This window comes from Triturus cristatus, chromosome 4_1 (assembly GCF_964204655.1).
Source record: "Triturus cristatus chromosome 4_1, aTriCri1.1, whole genome shotgun sequence".
Classification (NCBI taxonomy): Eukaryota; Metazoa; Chordata; class Amphibia; order Caudata; family Salamandridae; genus Triturus; species Triturus cristatus.
In genome coordinates this window covers 263,456,744-263,476,129 of record NC_140585.1, presented here as the reverse complement: position 1 = coordinate 263,476,129, position 19,386 = coordinate 263,456,744, and the positions used below count along the sequence as shown (strand labels likewise).

The window sequence follows — 19,386 nt, the reverse complement described above, 5'->3', positions numbered from 1 at the left end:
GCCTGGACTCTGTCAGAATGTTGGCCTCTGCCTGCATTTGAGGAATCCGTACCATCAAACCCTAAAATAAGAGGGACTGAACAGCAAAACTTGCAGCTCAGGAAACCCTCGGGGAGGCCGGCTCTCGTGTGGCGCGAGGACAGCTGCCTGCGGTGCTGCCGCGCTGAGGAAAGCTGACTTCCTCGCGCTGAGGCGGGAGGGGGCCCCGGGGCTTTCCCACACACACGCCGGAGGCCCTCCCCCGGCACTGCCTGGCTCTCAGCCTCCAAGCCCCGAGCTGTGACCTACAGAGAGGAGAGGAGGGCGGCTCTGTGAGAGGGTGGGGAGAGGGGAGAGTGTGAAGCGGCGCTCGCGGGGCGTGTGGGACGTTTTACCTCAGCCCGGGGTGCGACGCGCAGGTGCCCGCGAGGGGGACTACAGCTTCAGAGCAGCCGAGGGCAGGACGTCCCGTCACAGGCAGGGGTCTGACTGCAGCTAGAGTGCCCCACCCAGGCCCACGGCACAGACCCCTGGATGCAGAAACATGCAGCGCCTCGTGGGACCGCAGCTGGGCTTTTGTGAGTGAGGAGCCCTGCGCCAAAGCTGAAGCGCACCGACGAAGCCGCCTCTGAGGGCTGCAGGGCCAGCACTGCCCGGAAGTGTGCCTGTGGTCTGGAGCTGTACCCCCGGACCCAGCACTGTCCGGGAGTGTGCCTGAGGTCTGGAGCTGTGCCCTCGGACCCAGCACTGCCCGGGAGTGTGCCTGAGGGCCACAGACCTGCGTTGGACTGTCCTTAATGTACTACAGCTCAGGACTCCGGGCCCCGCATGCATGACACTGCTCCTAAGGCCTTCAACTGAGACCCTGGACCCGGCTCTGCGTGTGACTGTCCCTGAGGTGTACAGCTGAGGACGCCAGGCCTAGGGTTGGGTGGGACTGTCCCTAAGGCCTAGAAAGAAGACCTCTGAAGACCTCTGGACCAAGAGATGCGTGGGATGTCTCTGAGGCCTACAACCGAGGAGACTGAAGACTCCGCAGCAAGCACTGTCCCACAGGTCCACACCTGGCAGACCTCAGACCAACCATCGCATGATACAACACCTGAGGCATGCGACTGAGGCCCTGGGCCCCGCACTGCCTGGCACTGTAGCTAGGTTTCAGCAGCTGAGGAGAACCACAGAACCACAGACTGTGTTGGATAGTACTTACGGCCTACATTTGAACACCGTTGACCCAGCATCGTGTGCATCTCTTTCCAGAGTCATCGGAGTGAGGGCGGCAGCCCCAGTGCTGCATGGGACTGTAGGGCCCCTCATTCCCTCATCCTGTGGAGCTGAAACACATTCTTACAAACTGAAGATATGTTCTGACCCAGCTCTGCAAGACACACCCCAGACGGAACCCTGCTGGGGACTGTAACCAGGGCAAACAAGTGACAACACCAAGCCCAACATTACTAGGGACTGCAACTGAGAACTCCAGCCAGAGCCATCACAGGAGACTAACTAGTTATTTACAGCCGCGGATCCCAAGCACAGCACTGGGGAGCTGTAACTAGAACCTCAAAACGCAAGTGTTGTATTGAACCAAAGCATGAAACCTGCAAGAGGCTTCCACTGCTGAAAGCCTCAGCAGCAGCTCTGCATGGAACGACAGCCCTGCATGACCCCACTGGAAGGTCTCGGTGGCAGAGCTGGACCAGCCCTACTGAACTGGAGCACACGGACCCACGTAGATGTTTAGTGTTTTATAAAAACTCTTAATGCTGTGGCTCTTGGCCTAGTGGTTAGTAGTCCACTTTAAGGCACTCCCAATTCTGACAAATAGCTGAATTCAATCACTTAGAGAAAAAAGTGATTTGTGCAGAATCACATAATGTGCTTAAGTGGAGAAGCCAGGATCAGAAAGCGGGCCTTCTGATAGCACACCAATTAGAAGCCATCAACCTCACACCTAGACCGCATCTCACACTTGAGCGAGCATTGCGCGGAGCTGGGTAGTTGCCTACGTCTGCCAGCACAGAGAGTACCCAAAACTCGACATTTGTGTCTAAACCCGCAGGTCCTGCAGTGTGTGAAGTCCCAGCAGCCCCTCTGATGGCTGCTGAGCCTCTCAGGCTTAATCAGCAAAGGAAATCGAGGCATCTAAAAATGGCTTAATCCGTCACATTAAACATATTCATTTTAATGTCATCCATAAAACCAGTAAAATTGCAAAACTGAGTGTGACGCTCCCCCCCCCTTGTCACTCACAATTGTGCACAGCGCGTGCGGCACTCTGAGCGTGCTCGCTGTGTTTCTCCCCAGATTGACACTGCAGCCCCAGAGAGGCTGAACGCTGAGGTGGGGGGCGAAGAGACCGAGGGCTGTATGCGCACACACCAGCTGTTCCTTAATCCACACTGACCTTCTGATTCCAGCCGCCCTGTCAGACCGGAGAGGTATGCGGACCCCAAAGAGAGCCAGGAGGCAGGGACAGGCAGCGTGGGAACCGGGGACGGAGGCGAGAGGCAAGGGGAAAGAAGGACGAGAGGCAGGCCACTGGAGGGGGCGGCTGAACCTCAAGGCAGAACCCCGAGGAGCATATGTGAAAAGGAGCGGGAAGGAAATTGTTTAAATTGAGGGGCAAAGGTAGGAGGTGGGGACACTCGGGAGCAATATTGTAAAGGTCAAGGAAAAAGAATACAGGAAGTGAAAACCTGAAAGGAGAGGAGCAAAGGGAAAAAAAACAGAAGAGAGGCTAAAAAGAGAACAGAGAGCTGCTGGCTTCAACTCTAAAAAAAACTCTCAAATCAAGGCAGAAGTTAAACTGCTCCTTCCACATACAATAATATTACTAACTCCTTCTCTCCACGTTATTCAGTGAAAAACCTTCAACCTACCCCAGAGTAGCTGAACAGCCACCTTCCCCACTCGCCTCATCAATCACTCACCACCCACTTTGATCTCTTGATTATAAACTCATGAATCTCTATTGCTTCCCTCATCAATCATCCTTATTCGTCCCTAATCAATAACCTCTGTGAGTAATGCAGATTCAGTAACCAACACTGTACGTTACCTATAATCTTTCATCTAGCACACCATGTAGCCTCCCCTGCTCTCCCAAGCCTCACCCAGCAACTCTACCTTCCCTTTCTTAATACATCACTTTGTGATACACTGCCCCCATGCCTCTCCCAGCCCAAAATACAGCTGTTGTTCTGTTTCTTCAGTCAGTGACCCAGTACTTTCAAATTGCCTAGTTCTTGCCTCCCATCTAATGTCGTTTATCAGTAAGCCTCATCTACAACACCGCCGCAGCACCACCGTTCCCGAATAAATCACCAATCACACATTCTGTTTGCCTGTTCAATAAGAGAGCTCTGCGGTGTCTCTTGACCAATTGCACTTTTGATAGCTGCTTTTCGGTGCACCATGGAGAAGATATTCTGTGGTCATTTTAAGAAGCAGCCGCCAGAGCCATGTCGGACTGACAGAAAGAGGCGGCCCAGTCTAGCAGTGACGGCAACCAAGGTCCGCCGAAAATCTAGTGTTGGTATTCCATCTCAGGAGCTTTTGGCCCAAAGAAGGAAGTCCATTGGGCAACGGTCCTCGTGCTGGGGAAGAGGCCCCAAAGGGCGGCGGAAATCAAGCACTGCCCCGCTGCAAGTCAACCCGCGTTTCTCTGTCAGGGGCAGGAAGGCAAGAAGGTTTGGGTCTACAGAACTGGGTAGCCTAAAGTGGAGCGATTGGACAAAATCACGAATTCTCGAAAGTGGCAGCGAGGAACCAGGATGCATCGACCCTGGATATGATGATGGGAAGAGCCCAAGCATCTCTAGCCCAGTTATCGATGACCAATGCTTTGGGGCAGCCAGTGGTAGCCATGACTTGCGGTGGATCGCCAGAGCTATTCCCAAGTCATTGTTAGTGGCTTTGACGGCCCATTCCCATGTACATCAAAGTCCTGACCCACGGGATGTCATGGGACCAAAGGCCTATGCAAGAAGACGACTGGCCACCTGGTCCCACTCACCCTTTGATGAGGTGGATGGTGAGACACCCGCAGAGTGGGAAGATGCCTTCCCTGATCAAGATGATACAAGTACTGTTGTTTTACACACAAACAAACCCTCAGAACCGGCGTCGAGGACCGGGGCATTGGTACGTAGAAGCCCTTCCTGTCGCAGGTTTCAACGCCTGGCCCGGACTCTGAGTCATGAATCTGGAGTGCCGCAGGATTCAACCACTCTCATGAGGACATTGCATGGACATCCGTGGAGGCCAAGCGTGAAGTACGTAAGTCTGTTGAAGCTATGTCCCAGCCTTCTGTACACGCTATGTCTGGTATTTCCCCCTGTTGTATACGCAGTGTCGCACCCTACCATGTAAGCCATATCCAGCCCTACTGTGTAATCAGTGATTGGTCCTACTGTGAAGGGTGTTCATTGGGATATGTCCGACCCCCAGAATTCGCATGGGATAGTTCGAAATTCCTGCAATTAAAAGACAGCCCAGCAATATTGTAAAATATCACACAATGTGTTGCTTTAAGATTTCCTTTATCTACTGTTAAAAATCTGTCGCATTCCTGGAGAAAACTCCTATTTACTGTGAATATTCAACCAGATGCTGACTTCTCTGGAAAACAAAATCGTGTACAGACACACTCGGGTGCGCTTTCTGGAAAGCACGGTGCTGCTCTGCAGCTTCTGTGGGGGTGTTGGAGGAGAGAGCCTGGCCGCAGATATCTTTCCCTGTAAGGGAAGAAGTGTTCGCTCCACTTGTTCAAAGAAGCAGACACTCAGTGGGAAAGCGCGAGGAGCTTGGTGAGAAGGAGACGGAGTGAAGGTAGCTCCCGCCTGGCCCCGTGCCTCGAGAGGCACCTTCGCAGAGTCCTGGCTGGCATCCAACAGCTCTTTGCAGTTCAGGCTGCTAAAGTTTGCTCTTTCTAATGCATGAATAGCCAGGATTGGATGAAGATAGATGCCAGGCATGACATTTGCAGGACTTCAGGCAAGATGTGATTGCTAGGGTGAAAACCTCTCTCCAGGTTACTGATAGAGGTTTGTGAAATTCGCGCAAATTGCTTTTTCACAATTACAGTAAAATTAAACGTAATTATGTAAAATGTAAATCTTTCAAATCCTGCTATATTTTAGCGCGTCATCTTGCGAATTTATGGCGCAAGGATGCATTTAAACAAAAGCCACTCACTTTCTGTTGTTCGTGTGCGTTCACAGTAATTTTTTTACCACGAACGCTGGATAATTACAAGAATTGGCATAGTGGGTGTTGCGAGGTGTATAGTGGGCCTCGGGCGCTAACTGTCGCCGCGCTAATGAATTGAGCCCACACGCGTTGAGGGTGTCGGCGTGACTGCCTCTGCAGGGCACGCCCATTTATTTTATATTGGCGCACGCCACGCCGTGGCGTGCGCATGACACACGTAAACTACGCGTTCTAGTGATAACCGCTAGAACGCTGACTGCAACATCCCTCTCCAACTTGGATGACGAAACACCGCCATCGAGCTTAACAGTCACTCACTTACTTGGCACACGAAGTCTTTGAGGCTGCTGCTCGGTGGGGGTTTCCCCTCAGTCCATACCTGGCGGTCGCCCGGGTGTTAGGATCTTCGGGGCACCCATCTCTAGCCTCAGGTGTCCCGGGGCCGGGAGATTCTGGCCTGGGTGCTGGCTCAGGGCTAGCCTGGGGTAGCTGGGGTTCGGCTGCAGTTCCGGGGACCACTGTGTCCTCCTCGGCTTCTCTGTCGTGGTCACTACAGCATTCAGTTGCGGCGGGAATGCGCTTGAACCACGAGATGTTGCGCATGGTCGACTCTGCTCCACGCCGGGCCGTGACCATAGTTCCCCGTATTCGTTCCACTATCCAGTTCCCCGGCTCATACCGTGGTTTGAATTTCCCTCCGGGCCTGCGATTTCTGATGAGCACACTGTCTCCCAGCCGGACGGTGTGGTTCCGGCTGCCTCGGGACTGGCTCGCTTGCTGATTGCGGTGTGTCCTCCGCTGGAGAGTCTGTTCCTCTTGGAAAAGCGGTGGGGTCCACCCTGGGGCCGTGGGGAGTCCGTCCTGGCGAACTCCGTTGAGCATGAGGGCCCACGGTGCTTGCTTGGTGGTGCAATGGGGTGTGCTCCGGTACTCTCCCAGGAACCGTTGGTTCTCTCGCTCCGGGTCTTGGTGTTCAACGTATGACTTTATTTAACGTTCGCATGAACCGTTCAACTTCGCCATTGGCTTGGGGCCACTGAGGGGTGATCCGCCGATGCCGAATGCCCTTGCGTGCGAGAAAGTCTCGAAATTCGTGGCCCTGGAATGGTGGTCCATTGTCACTCTTCAGCTCGGAGGGACGCCCAAACATGCTGAATATCTTCTCGAGGGCTGGCTCTACAAACGTAAACGCCGTGGACGGCAATGCTTCCACCAGGGGGTATTTGGAGAAACTGTCCATGACTACTAGTGTGACCCTGCCATCGGGGAGACTCCCGAAGTCTACACTAACTTTGTCCCAAGGGTGTCTCCCTGTCTCTTCGGTCACGATGGGGGCCGGGGGTTCTGGTCCGCTGGTCACGTGACACGCTGGGCAGCTCCTCACGGTGTCCTCCACCAGGGTGTCCATTCCTGGGAACCATACCTTCTCTCTCATCCGGGCCTTCGTTTTCTCGGTCCCCTGATGTCCTTTGTGGGCGAGGATTGTGGCTTGGCGGCGCAGCGCTGTTGGTATAACAATCCTGGCTCCTCGCAGGACAATTCCTTCTCTCGTCGCGCTGAGTTCGTTCCGCACTCGCCAGATTTGCTGTAAGTCTCTGCGTTCGTCCTCCGTCCACGTGTTGGCTGATTGCAAGAAGTTTGCCCACGACCCTCGTTGGATGGCTTCCCGGGTCCGGGTTATTATTGTGTCTTGTTCCATTGCCTGCCTGATCTCCTGGAGTGTCAGCACTTGGGGGCAGGTCAGAGCGGCTAAGAGATCGAGGTGTGCTTCAGCTTCCTCTTTCTCCTCATTCCTGGTGGGGCTGTGTACTTCGTTGTCCGGATGTCTGGACAGGAAGTCAGCTGGGTTCTTGGCGCCTGGCCGATATGTGATGTCCATCTCGTATTGCTGCAGCCCAATGGCCCATCGCTCGATTCGCGGAGGTGGGTGTGGAGCTGTCCCTTTGAAAAGGGGTACTAGCGGCTGGTGGTCCGTCACGACTGTGAAAGGGTGTCCGCAGACGTATAGATGGAAGTGTCGACAGCCCCACTTTATGGCCAGCGCTTCCCTCTCAATCTGGGAGTATCTTTGTTCGGTTGGTGTGAGCGCCTTGCACGCGTATGCCAACGTCGCCCATTGCCTCAGCTCCTGCTCCTGTGTGAGCACTGCTCCTAGCCCTACCGGGCTGGCATCGACGAGCAGCTCAGTTTTCCTGGCCGGGTCGAAGTAGACTAGTGTGGTCTGGTCGAGGAGCGCTGTATTGATGGCTTGGAATGCTTGGTCTTCGCGCGGTCCCCACCGCCATTGGACATCATTCTTGGTGAGGTGTTTGAGCGGCTCGGCAATCGTTGCCAGGTTCGGGATGAACCGTCTGCAGTATGTAGCCATACCTAGGAAACTGCGAACCTCTGAGGCGGACGCTGGTGCGGGGGCATTCTTGATGGCTAGGGACTTTCTTGGATCGACTTGGATGCCGTTGCTCGTGAATGTGTAGCCGAAGAACTCGATGCGTTGTTGGAAGAGTTGGCACTTGTCTTTGTGGAGTGTGACTCCCTGCTCTTTGAGTCGTGTTAGCGTGGCTCGGACTCGCCGGTAGTGCTCGTCTACAGTTGTGGAGTGTATCAGGATATCATCACTCACATTCATGACTCCGGGTAGGCCTTGCAGGATGTCCCGGATGGTGTTTTGAAAAATCTCTGCGGCCGACGAGATCCCGAAGTTGAGCCGCCGATACCTTCGCAATCCTAGATGAGTGCTGAACGTTCTCAAAAATTTTGGCTAATTATGCCGCTGTAATTTAAATTTGTCCCAGGCCTAGTTATTACAGGCACTGTCTCAAGTACTAAACTTTTCACCTATAAACCATTGGTTTCTGTTGCTGAAGTCTAATTAAATCATATGAAGCAAAACTAGACTACAACGCCCAGAATGCATTAGGCTATCACACAAATGCCCAGGACTGCTAATAATGTCTGTAAATGACCTTGAGGGAGTAACCCTGACAGTTGTCAAATCTGCAACAATCAAAAATTGCAGACATGGTTGAAAATGTGATAAAATGCAGATAAGCTGAGATGCAGTAGTGCATATGAAACACCAAGGTTTTCAGATATTACATGCTCTACGTTACAGATTGAATACGTGATGTGAGCAGATACAGGATCCACAACATGCATCTAGCAGTTTGTGTACTGTGTAGACTAGTTGTGTAGCGTCAGTCTGCAATGGTGTCACTTAGGATGGTAGATATGGTGCATTGTTGAGTAGTTGAGTTCTGTTGGTAAGCACAAATGTCACTTGTGGTGGCAAATTTCTTGCAGAGTTAACAAACTCAAATATTATTGGGATTACAAATATTGTGCAGTGTTGGTGGAAGCTACTGTGAAATGTTGATATGTACCTCGTGATGGTAAATATTGCGAATAGCTCAGACATCATTGTGATGGCTAATACTTGTATTGATGAATATTGTGCATTTTTGTTGCACGCCGAAGTCACCTATGATGGCAGATATTGGGCAGAGTCAATGAACTCTGGCATCACGTGATGACACGTTTTTGCAGTGTTGAGGCGTAGAGCTCATATGTGCCGGGTGATATTGTGCTGGTGTTAATGAGCAGAGATGGATGATATTGTGCAGAGCTGGTAAACACAAGCATCACTTGTGTTGGCAGGCATTGCACAGTGTTCATGCACTGACACAAGTTATTGTTGTTACTGTTTCCATAATAAGGCTTGGCAGGCTTCATTCTTCTTGTCTGAATTGACAAAGAGGGTCCTTGGCTCCGCACACATGTTTGGAGCCAGTATTACATACATGTTTTGATTGGGCAGAAGTTGTGGGCTTCCACAACTAAAGTGCTCGCCCTCTAACAAGCTGTCATCATTTCGCTTATTTATCCAGCTGCCAAAGCGTGACCTTTTAGGGGCACACACATGGCAAAGAAATGCTATTAAAGTGTCTTAGATAACTAGATAATTGATGTTGTTTTTCTCTGGCAGCAGCACTGATGGGTGGAGGGCAGCCATTAACCTATATGGACTTTTAAGTCTGGCTTGACAGTGCAAGTGTCACCTGACATTTCACCTACACCAGTATTATTCTACAGTTCTTTACTTCCACACAAGTGCATATCTAATCCCATGCTGTTTACTAGTAATGCTTCACATTGCAATACAACATTCCTTTAAATCCAGACCTGTCGGCATTGCCAATGCTTTTTAATATAAGTTAGTTAAATGTTATTGTGTATATTTATCAACAAATTAATTACACAAAAATAAGACCTAACAAATTAAAAGTTAATGTAAATCAGAATATAATGTTTTTTTCACCGATTTTCAAGCTTAGAAAAGTTGGAAAAAATAGTCACAATCCTGTCAAGAGTAAAGTAACCAATTAGCTTATTATTTAGCTTTAACAATTACTTAAAACAAGGCATATGTTTTCTGTTTGTATCTGTAACAATGTAATATACTGGACGGGATTATTATTAGTTACAAATGGGTTGCCTAAAATATGTTTATTCTTATTCCATATTAATTAGGTGTTTCAAAACCATTTGTCACATGTTTAAACACCTAATTAGCACGTTTGGAAAATACATGCCAAGGTATATCTCTTCCCACTTTTTACAGATTGTAAATATAATAATATTTATGGGCATTCAAATATATGTCATTCTGCTATGTTTGCGAGTATTTCAGAACCATACAAATAACGCTACATGGAAGCTGTCAATCAGATTAAATCGTGATTAGGAATCGAACAGATCCAGAACGTCTTTTCAAGCGGACTCAAATTGTTCTTCTTGATCTTTCAGGTTAAATTATATTTTTTCCAGTTGTGACAAATTTGCCATGTTGAGGGGACATATGTCAATGTGCGGGTGAACAGGTGATACGTGCAATTTCACATAGTGTGCAGTGTTGAAATAGGAGTGTGAAAGGAGTGTGAGTGGGTGGATATGAAGTTGGGGAGAGTGGGAGAAATGCTCAGTGGAAAGTGTGGAATAAAATTGGGGATCTCAGAACAAGGAGACTGTGGGATTTTCAAGTAAAGCTAGCGATAGTGGGAGAAGGAGAGGAGTCTGGAGTAATGATGGGGAGAACGGAAGAGGAAAATACGGTGAACTGAAGTTACATTGGTGCTTATGGTATAGACATTTGTTTTGATGCTCGGTCGTCGGAGTACAGACCTTGGACCAGATTCATCAACCGTAATATTGTTTGTGCCCATCAAGACCACTTCGTGATTTACAGACTCACGATTTGGGTGATTTTATGATTTAAAGGTAAAATCTGCTAGTATAGCTAATTTTTTTCCTAATTGTAAGCTTAGGTTTAGTGGTGGGACAAGGGGAGTTTTCCTCCACATTGATTCATCCTAGCCCAACAATAATACTCCTTTCCTGGCTTTCCAAGCAATTACCTGGCCCTGTTATCCACTCATCTAACTGACCCTGTTTACTATCAGCTTGTGGTGTCTACTGGAGAGATGTTATGTAATAGATGCAGGTGACAGCATGTTGATTTCACTATACAATTTGAGAAGTCAAGGATGATACACTCATGGCTTGAGACATTCAGGGAGACAATTCACAAAGAACATTTTTACATCAAAAATGTCCTTCATAAATTTTCTATTCTTTGTGTACATTTCTGATTTTAAAGGAGATTCACAAAAATCCCTGGGAAAAAAAGCACAAACATGTTTGCAAAATATAGATTGCTATACTTACTTATGCCCTACACTTAATCCTGTGGTAGGAATGTGCGCTGTGTGGTAAAACAATATTTTCAAATTGCAGATGTATTTTTATGACAGATTTATATAGTGTCTCTATTGTTGATGTTGGGACACTTTACAGATCAACATCCATATATATTCCTGTACGAAAGAATTGAGAAGATTTCAATTTTTTTTGAAGAGGAGAATTGTGGTGAAAAATATGCCAAAAGGAACAATATTCAAATGTGTCTCTCTTGTTTCTCTTGTGAGTAGGATTCTGGAATTAGTTCATGAATGAAGTTTGGGTAACACAGTCTCCATTGGTGCCCGCCAGTGGATGTGTAAGTGATGCAACGATGAAACAAAGACTGATTTAGATCTTGGCGAATGGGTTGCTCCATCACAGCGGTGATGGATATCCTGTCTGCCGAATTATAAATCCCATTATATCCTATGTGATTTATATTTCGGCAGGCAGGAAACCCATCACTGTTGTGACGAAGTAACCCGTACGCCAAGATCTGAATCAGGCACAATGTGTTGTGTGCTATAACAGAGATAAGAACCTTGCACTAGTCTGTGACATTGCCAGATAGGTCTTAGGATAAGATGGCCATTGCTTTTATTAGACCATTGTGTATTTTACAGAACCGGGAGAGTTGCATTTGGGCTGAAGTTAGGTTTATTGTGGAACAGTTAACACTGTAGTGTTCAATTTTTAAACATTTCTAAAATCTCAGGTGTTAGTTGAATTTAAAGTGATTTTCATACCTCATGTGTTGTGTGGCTGTCAACATTTTCCGAACCCATGAATGTAGCTCTCTACAATAGTTCTTTTGAGTTTGTGGTGTTAAATTAGACTGTATGTCTTCTTATCTTCATTCAACACAGTGGTTACTGGTTCAAAATGTATCCATTTCACAATCCTCTTCATTTGTACATAAAACACTCCGTATCACTGCCAGAACCCCTTTCAGCAGGCCACAAGGCAAGCAGGAGTTACTGGGCCCAACTATGGGGGTTGTGGCCTTTTACTCCTGATGTCCCGGGGCCGTCTTACTATGGACTTTGAGTAGTTGGGTCAAGTATCCCTTCAGCACTTGATTCTCGGGACAGCGTGATCTGAGCAGTTCAAAGCTCACTCAGTGGGAGGTGTGGATATAGGATAGTGAACTTGGGCTCACAACTTAACTTCCACGCAGCTACAGCAATAAATCATACCCAGCCAAATACTCACTTTTATGACAAAAGATAAGTATTTTATTTCTGCCACTATCCACACAAAGGTACGATGCGACATCCACGAACAATTACACAATCCTCTCCTGAGGTCAGAGCTCTTGTGTTTCTTTGGTGGTTCCCTGTCCTACTCATTACCCATTCACTTTTGTAACATCCTGGGTATACTACACTAGTAGTCGGAGTCTCAAGAGTTCACTATGACTCTAACTTTAAGTCAATAGTGTTCCAGTGCTATTGTGCTCAATTAGCAGCAAGTTCCCCTGGATCCAACTGGCCAGAAACCAGTCTAACCCACACCCGTCGGTATGAAGAGTTTGGAGTTCCGGAGTGCGCCCCATCTGCAGGCAGTCACAGTGGCTGTAGCCAACGTCAGGTAAGCCGGCTGCATGCGGCCCAGATGGCTGCACTCAGTGGGTGCAGAGATCTCACACGCAGTCGCTCTTCTGAAGCAACCAGAGGCTTTCTGCAGCTCCTTCTGCAGGGTAAGTGCTCGTTCAGCTCCCGATGGTGGGTGGCTACGATGATCCTGTCTTGGGTCCCTCACCTGGGTCAAAAGTGCACAGGTGCTCCTACAGTGTCCTCATTTCTCCTGCAGTGGTAAGAACAAGTCACAAACCTTGTTGCTCCCGATGACCCCCTCTTACATATGGGGTCACAGCAAGTCACTGTCCATGGGCTTTGGTCCGATCAGCACAGTGAAGTTCTCCACGGCAGCCCCTCATGGCATACGAGGTTGCCACCACGCTACTGCACAAGGCTTCGGCGGTTACGCCACAGCAGTCTTTTGCACAGTGGCCCCTCCTGGCATACGCTGTCACCATCTCACTTCTACGCAGGGCTGTGGCCCGATTGGCTCATCACAACACACAGCTAATTTCACGGCAGCCCTTTCCTGACATACAGGGTCGCCAACTCTGTCCTGCACATGGGCAACGACCTGATCGTTGCAGCAGCCATTTCCTTACACAGGGAGTGCATTTGACAGGGCTCCCCACTGACTTCGCTCCCTGCAGCGCTCTCCTCTTCCTCACAGGGCACATTGCTTTTGGCAAGCAGGCAAGCGCTGGTGCCTTAGGCTCCACAGCAGGTGATCTTGGATTCCCAGATGATGTCCCCTCACCTAGCAGGGACACTAGTAGGCCATGGCCACCAGTCCTGGTCACAGGCAGAAGTCTTGCACAGCTTCCCCTTCACACACAGCCCATCTGGATTCTTTGCAGATGACAATTTTGGGGGTCTCAAACCCTCCTTCTTATAGTCCATTTCTAGACACCAAATGTAATTTAGTGTCTGAGATTTTAAAATGTTATGTTGGGGTCCTGCTTCTTTTGAGGTGTCCACTCCTCTGTTCCCTCTTCCCCTTGAAAAGCAGTCTGTCACAGCCGGGGCGTCTCAAAAGTTGATAGTCCCACCACACAGAGTGCATTTCGGCTTCATTGACTTTACTCCAAAGCTTCACTTCCGAGGGGCCCTGGGTGGTGTGGCAAATTTTCCGGATCCCTGCGTCCCAGGAAAAGGGGAACAGAAAATAATCTGACCATAAAAGGGGCAGAGGAGGATCAAGGCCCAGAAAGAGATTACAAGGTATGAGGTCAAGCGTCAGGCTCTTTGATGTGTGGCATGCGTGACGTATGGAGATAAATTAAGAGCATGACAGGCTTCCACCAGAACCCGCCCAGAACAATCTGTGGACACATCCAAAAGGAACAAAACCAGAACAAAATTGCACGATTTCCCTAATGGGAAATTTAAAATAGAACTAAAGTGTATCTCCCAGAATTTTCATAAACAAGTTCACAATTCTCCTTTGGCACACGAAGTTCAGATGCACAAAGTGTAATGTTTTTATTAAGTTTTAATGTGAACAAGAAAAATAATGACACGACTTTCCGGAAGGCTCCATTTGCACACATTAATATGCAGAAGGTTGGTAATACCTGCTTAGTTGAATAACATTGTACAAGAAAATCTTGGCGCTGCAGGCCCTAATTTCGCAAATAATTCATAATGGTATGGTAAGGCAATATATCATGACAATATTGATAACCCATATTACTTAAAAGCATTTGCTGTTGTTGATCCCTCCTTTGTGGGCACTGTAAGGGATAACAGGCACTTTCTTTCATAATCAGTGTTATTACTCGTTTGTGCCTAAGAAATCTAACAAAAAGAAGAAAGCAGCAGAGGAAAGGTGCAAGCGGCTGGTTTCACGACTAATGTGTTTTTTAATGCGCTCCTGTAGAATCCTCTGAATGTGATGGGCGGGTGGGAGAGCCCAGTGAGAGAAGGGGGCGGTGACACCTGGTAGGATAGTACTTTGAGATGGGAGTGAGTGACAGCTGGATAATAAAACTGTTTTATTATTTTTTAAACTATTAAACCATCAGCTATTTTCGTTACTTGCAAGTGATTCATTGCCAAAGGACCTTACATGCATGCATGTTTGCCATTGTTTCACTATCTGGCTTTCTCCCTTTTAAACTAGTTTAAATTTTATTTATCAAATAACGACAGAATCCGGTCTGTTTGCTCCATTCCATGTAACACGTGGAGCGAAAACGACGCTGCAAAAGGAGCATTTGTGTAACAGTGTGTAATCTGACCTCTGTTGTCTGTCAAGTTTTGCTTTTTGAAATCAGAGCAAGCTGAAGAAACGCACATGCAATGGGCGGCAATTCACCGAAATTCCAGGAGTAGCGGAAGTGACATCACACGCCCATAGACCTCTACTTTCACTCACACACACATACTTACTACACATACACTCTTTGACAGATAAGCACTCACTCTCACGCATGCACACAACATACATTAAAAAGCATTTTTTACTTACCTCAGCTTTCATGGAAGGGCATATTCCAGCTTATTGTACTCCAATTTTATCGCACTATTAGTGAATAATATAATTTATTTATTCACTATTAGTGTAATAAAAAAAATGACAGAAAATAAAGAGAGTGGAGCCCCAGCTGCCGTGTGTTCCTGCCACTGAATTTGCCACCTCTTAGGCCACGGGTTGCAAAGGCAGTGCTAGGGGTAGCAAAGGGCAAGCCAGGGGTCACAGCGACCCCTAATGACGTCCTTGTGCACATGCTCCCAAACTAGAGGTCTTCCCATGAGGGAAATGTAATTTTTAGTGACACAAGGGCACAACTCCTATTTGGGGACGCCATGTGGAATGCATTATCACTTTCAGTTCAGCTTCAGGAAAGACAGCATGAATTCTGAACGAGACAGCAATAGGATTGGCTGTTGTTCGAGGGCACAGAGTGACGTTGTCTTTATGTGCATAAATAATTACCCAAATTAATATCACTTGTTTTTTGAGTCTCAGAGGATGAAAGGTCTGAGTTTGCTGTACTGGGATTCCACCTTTTAACCTACACTTTACGTAAAGACTACAGCAAGTATTCAACTCATAGAGGTATTTTAACATTTTTCTGTGAATGTAGTTTGCACTCTATATTTTGAGAGAAAGTAAAAAAGTTGCTTCAAAAATATATATCGCCACTGAGTAGTAAGAGCTACGATGACATGTCCTAAAGTAACTATAACTCTCGCTACCGCCATGCACAGTTTTCTCATGAATAATTTATTTGCAAATGTTGCAGTGATATTATCAATGATGTCATTGAAGATGTCATGAGTGATGTAATATGTTCAGTAATTAGCGGTGCATGGTGAGGGCCTGAGTTGTAGTTAGCTTAGGGCATGAATTATGGTTACTTGAGAAAACTATAACTGGTGAATTTCTGTGCTTTATTGAGTTTAAAACGTTACGTTATTACTGAACATTTCACCTAACTATAACGTTATACTAACGCGGTTTGCTCAGTGAATTTCTAGTTTTAAAAAAAAAGTAAAGTAATATACGTAAAGCTAACCCCCGCCGAGCACTGCGTATGGCTGTGCGTGGCAGGGGATTAGCCAGAGGGCTTGGCATGTGCCCAGGCCTTGACTCCAACCCCTCGCAGACAGCCAACCCATTGCGGCGCACAGACAATGCCCTGCGCGGCAAGGGGTGAGGCATAGCCACGGGGCGGCAAGGCACAGCAGCCAACCTCCCGCAGGCAGCCAAACCTCCCCTCCCCCATCCCAAACTTTCCTCCCCTTCTGCACCCAATAGTCTCCGTATATATAAAGTAGATCAATCATCTTTCTCCGGAAATTACCAAACATTTTAAACAAATGTATATTTCAATAACGCATTAAAAACATTTAATTCATTTTGCTGGAACTACATGTCTGTGACTCTTTTTTTTACACAGTGTTTATCATTACATTTAGGAGATGAAAAATTGGAAAATAAATAGTCAGAGATGTGTTATTTTTTCTTTAAGAAAAAGAAAAAAAACAAATATGTCTCTGTTCTGTTTAACATTTTACTCCCCATAAAATGCAATGGTAAAAATAACTACATCAAGACCTTGTATTTTATGTGATACATCTTCAACACATAAAATGCAACTATACAGTCAGTCCCTAAGTGGCAATGTAATCCTAACTGTTGAGTGAAAGCTCCAGTCTGGGATATGCCTTTTAAAAGATGTGATAAGTTCTCCTGGGGTCATAGTTTCGGTGGCCCAAGAGAGTTTTTTTTTTTCCAAGTGTTGCTGCGGGGCTGCAAAAGGGCCCAACAGCCTCACACAACATAAAAAAATAAAAATAAATGGTGCTGGCCCTGCACCTTCTTGGAACATCACCAAAAAAGATACATGTAAATAGCCCTCCCAGGGCATTATGGGGCGCTCCTTGAAGGAGAAGTGAATAATTAATAAGCTATTGTGGCCGCTCACTTATTATTCACTTTTTGCTCTTTTAAAATATTTTTTATGGGTGTCCTGCTCCCACTCGAGACACCCACTGTTTTTTTTTGTTACAAGGGGCTGCGGGAGGAGCCCCACAACCCTCATGGCCCACCAGCTCTGTGCAAGCAGCCCGCTTTCATGGGGCAGGGCAGGAGCTGGCATTTTCTTTCTCTACAGAGTACCCTGGTGCCCTCCTGAGGCACCCCACACCAATATAATTCTTGATGACTGCACCAGTTCCCTGCTCCTGCAGCACAAAGTTTTTTTATATACCTATATATTGGCCTTCCCCGACGCCTTACAAAAGGGGGTGGTGATGGACGGAGCATCAGAACCAATCAAACACTCACACCCAGTCAACAGATCTGGGTTTGATCCATCACCGTTCTTTAGCCCACTTTGCCACCCCAGTTCAGACATGGCCATATGCAATTTTTTCCAGGCTTGCTTGAATCCAGTGGCAAAGTGAGCAAGGGACTCACGTCTGAGCATACCCTGCCAACTTGTGGCGACGCCTACTTGGGGCCCGCTACAACTTTTGCCACTCAGGAGCCACCATGTTTTCTTTTTAAGTGGCATGTCCTGGTACCCACCTGGGGCATGCTACAACTAGTCTTTCCCTTTTTTAAAAATACAAATGTGTGCCCCGAAGCCCACCAGGGGTACTCCATGGCTGGTTCCTTGTTGAGGGCTTCGGGGGCTGCCGCGGGCACCAGCACTCCTCCAGTTTTCCTTTGTTCTTGCGGGGTGGGAGCAATCAAAGCATTTCCTTGCCTGAGAGCACAAGCAGGGAATGCGTTGCTCTCCTACCGGGCGGGAGAAGCTTTTTGCCCGCTCTCAGGGGGAGAACTTTACATTTTCCCTACCCACGCTCGCTAGCAGAAAAACAGATGGTGTCCCACTGGTTGGGGATCCCGGGACCGCGTTCTGGGACCTCCTTTTTTCTCGGCCCTGCTTGATTATTCATCCCAGAAATTTCCATGCGCAAACTTGTATAAAAAAAAATAGCACTTTTTTGGAAGGTTTCCTGGAGCTATGTCAAACAGCCCCAAAGTTATTAGCCACACAAAATAGGCATTTCTTATGGAAACACAATCCTAACTATAACTACCAAGTAACAACCGCCACTGGGTAATAAATATAAATATACGTGTGTGTGTGTATTCATGTCTCATGGCTCAGTCATGGCAATGTCTTCAGTTTGTGGGAGATTCTTGGATGTTTTTGTTATTGTATAATATATTCCGTTTTGCAGTGTTATTATCTATGGTACAAAATAAATCACTTACAAGTGTTAAAGAAATAAACTTCCTTTGAAGTTTAAGGAGTGTTTATCTTATGCGTACATGACATTTGTTTTATGACAGATCTTTTGACTGCTAGCCTCGTGCTTTGGCTCTTAGTGCCAAGAAACTCCCTGACTTGGCTCTGATTCAGTTTCTCTGTGAATGTGCTAATTTTTCCAAATCTTTGTTTGAAGCCTTTCTTCCATGATATCAAGCAGAAGCAGCTTATCCTGTCCCAATAATTTTCTTTGAATTCTGATACTTGTAGTGCTGTTTTGTAAAGGAAAGACAATGCAAGTCCTTGTAAGCTCATAAAAACCTCAGAACATGCTCGATTTGTCACGGCTTCTCTTACATCACCCTGTTCCCCATATTGTACACCATCCTAGTGGTACTGACCTGCACATCCCCTACTGCATTCTTGCACAGCACCCAGTGTTTACTCCATGGGCAATAGCCACTCCTGATGTGAGGCACATCACCAACTGGGACTGTAAATGCAGGACTTGCCCTGGCCAGGAGTGATGTTGTTTTCATCGAGTTCACACAGACAATGATGCACAGTACAGTAATTGCTGGAGCTTGCGGACTCTGTTCCAGGCCTCCATCCACATTTGCCTCTGCCCTTTTCTGACTCCTGCCCTCATCTCCCTTCACTCTCTCCCTCCTTTACCCTACTTGCCTTCTGTCCTGTTAAGTTCGCCCCACAGCTGTAGCAAAAGAAATAGTAGACATCCAGTTGTGGTGCATGTAGGACTGGTACACGCATGTGTTGGTTTGATCCGGGGGTCTGTGATGTGTCTTTCATGTTACATGCAGCTTCATCCACCATGGTGTGTTCTGATTCCTTGTGGTTCACTATCTGCCCCCTCCATTGTCCTGCCCCCTGTCTGGAGCCTGGTGCCAACTCTGGATCCTGTACTGCTCCACAACGCCCTGTTCTACTCTCCCCTTACCATGCACTGCTTGTGAGAAAGTGGGTTTCTGTTGCAGTAACCCCCCCTTTTCTTTTTTTTTGCTGCCAGACTACTGATGCTCTTTGACTTGATGTGCTCTGGGGCCCCGCCTATCAGGACCCCAGGGCCTGTGTTCCTTCCCTAAAAACTGGGCCCTGTAAGTGGAGTGTTGCCATTAAGAGTATATGGT

The 19,386-nt window shown here is 47.5% G+C and overlaps 1 protein-coding gene across 6 annotated transcripts in view; it reads left to right on the top strand.

Annotated features, from left to right (window-relative positions):
- The window catches only part of DGKI (diacylglycerol kinase iota), a 1,070,690-nt gene that overhangs the window by 451,545 nt on the left and 599,759 nt on the right, over positions 1 to 19,386 (top strand). For 5 of the 6 annotated variants that reach the window (XM_085652006.1, XM_085652004.1, XM_085652008.1 and 2 more), the window contains exon 1: positions 335 to 4,256. The exons of the other annotated variant lie outside the window; for it this stretch is intronic. In XM_085652006.1, the coding sequence (XP_085508132.1) occupies positions 3,397 to 4,256 (860 nt within the window). In that variant the 5' untranslated portion in view covers positions 335 to 3,396. Of the gene's footprint in view, positions 1 to 334; positions 4,257 to 19,386 lie in introns of those variants that run through there. 6 annotated transcript variants of the gene reach the window in all.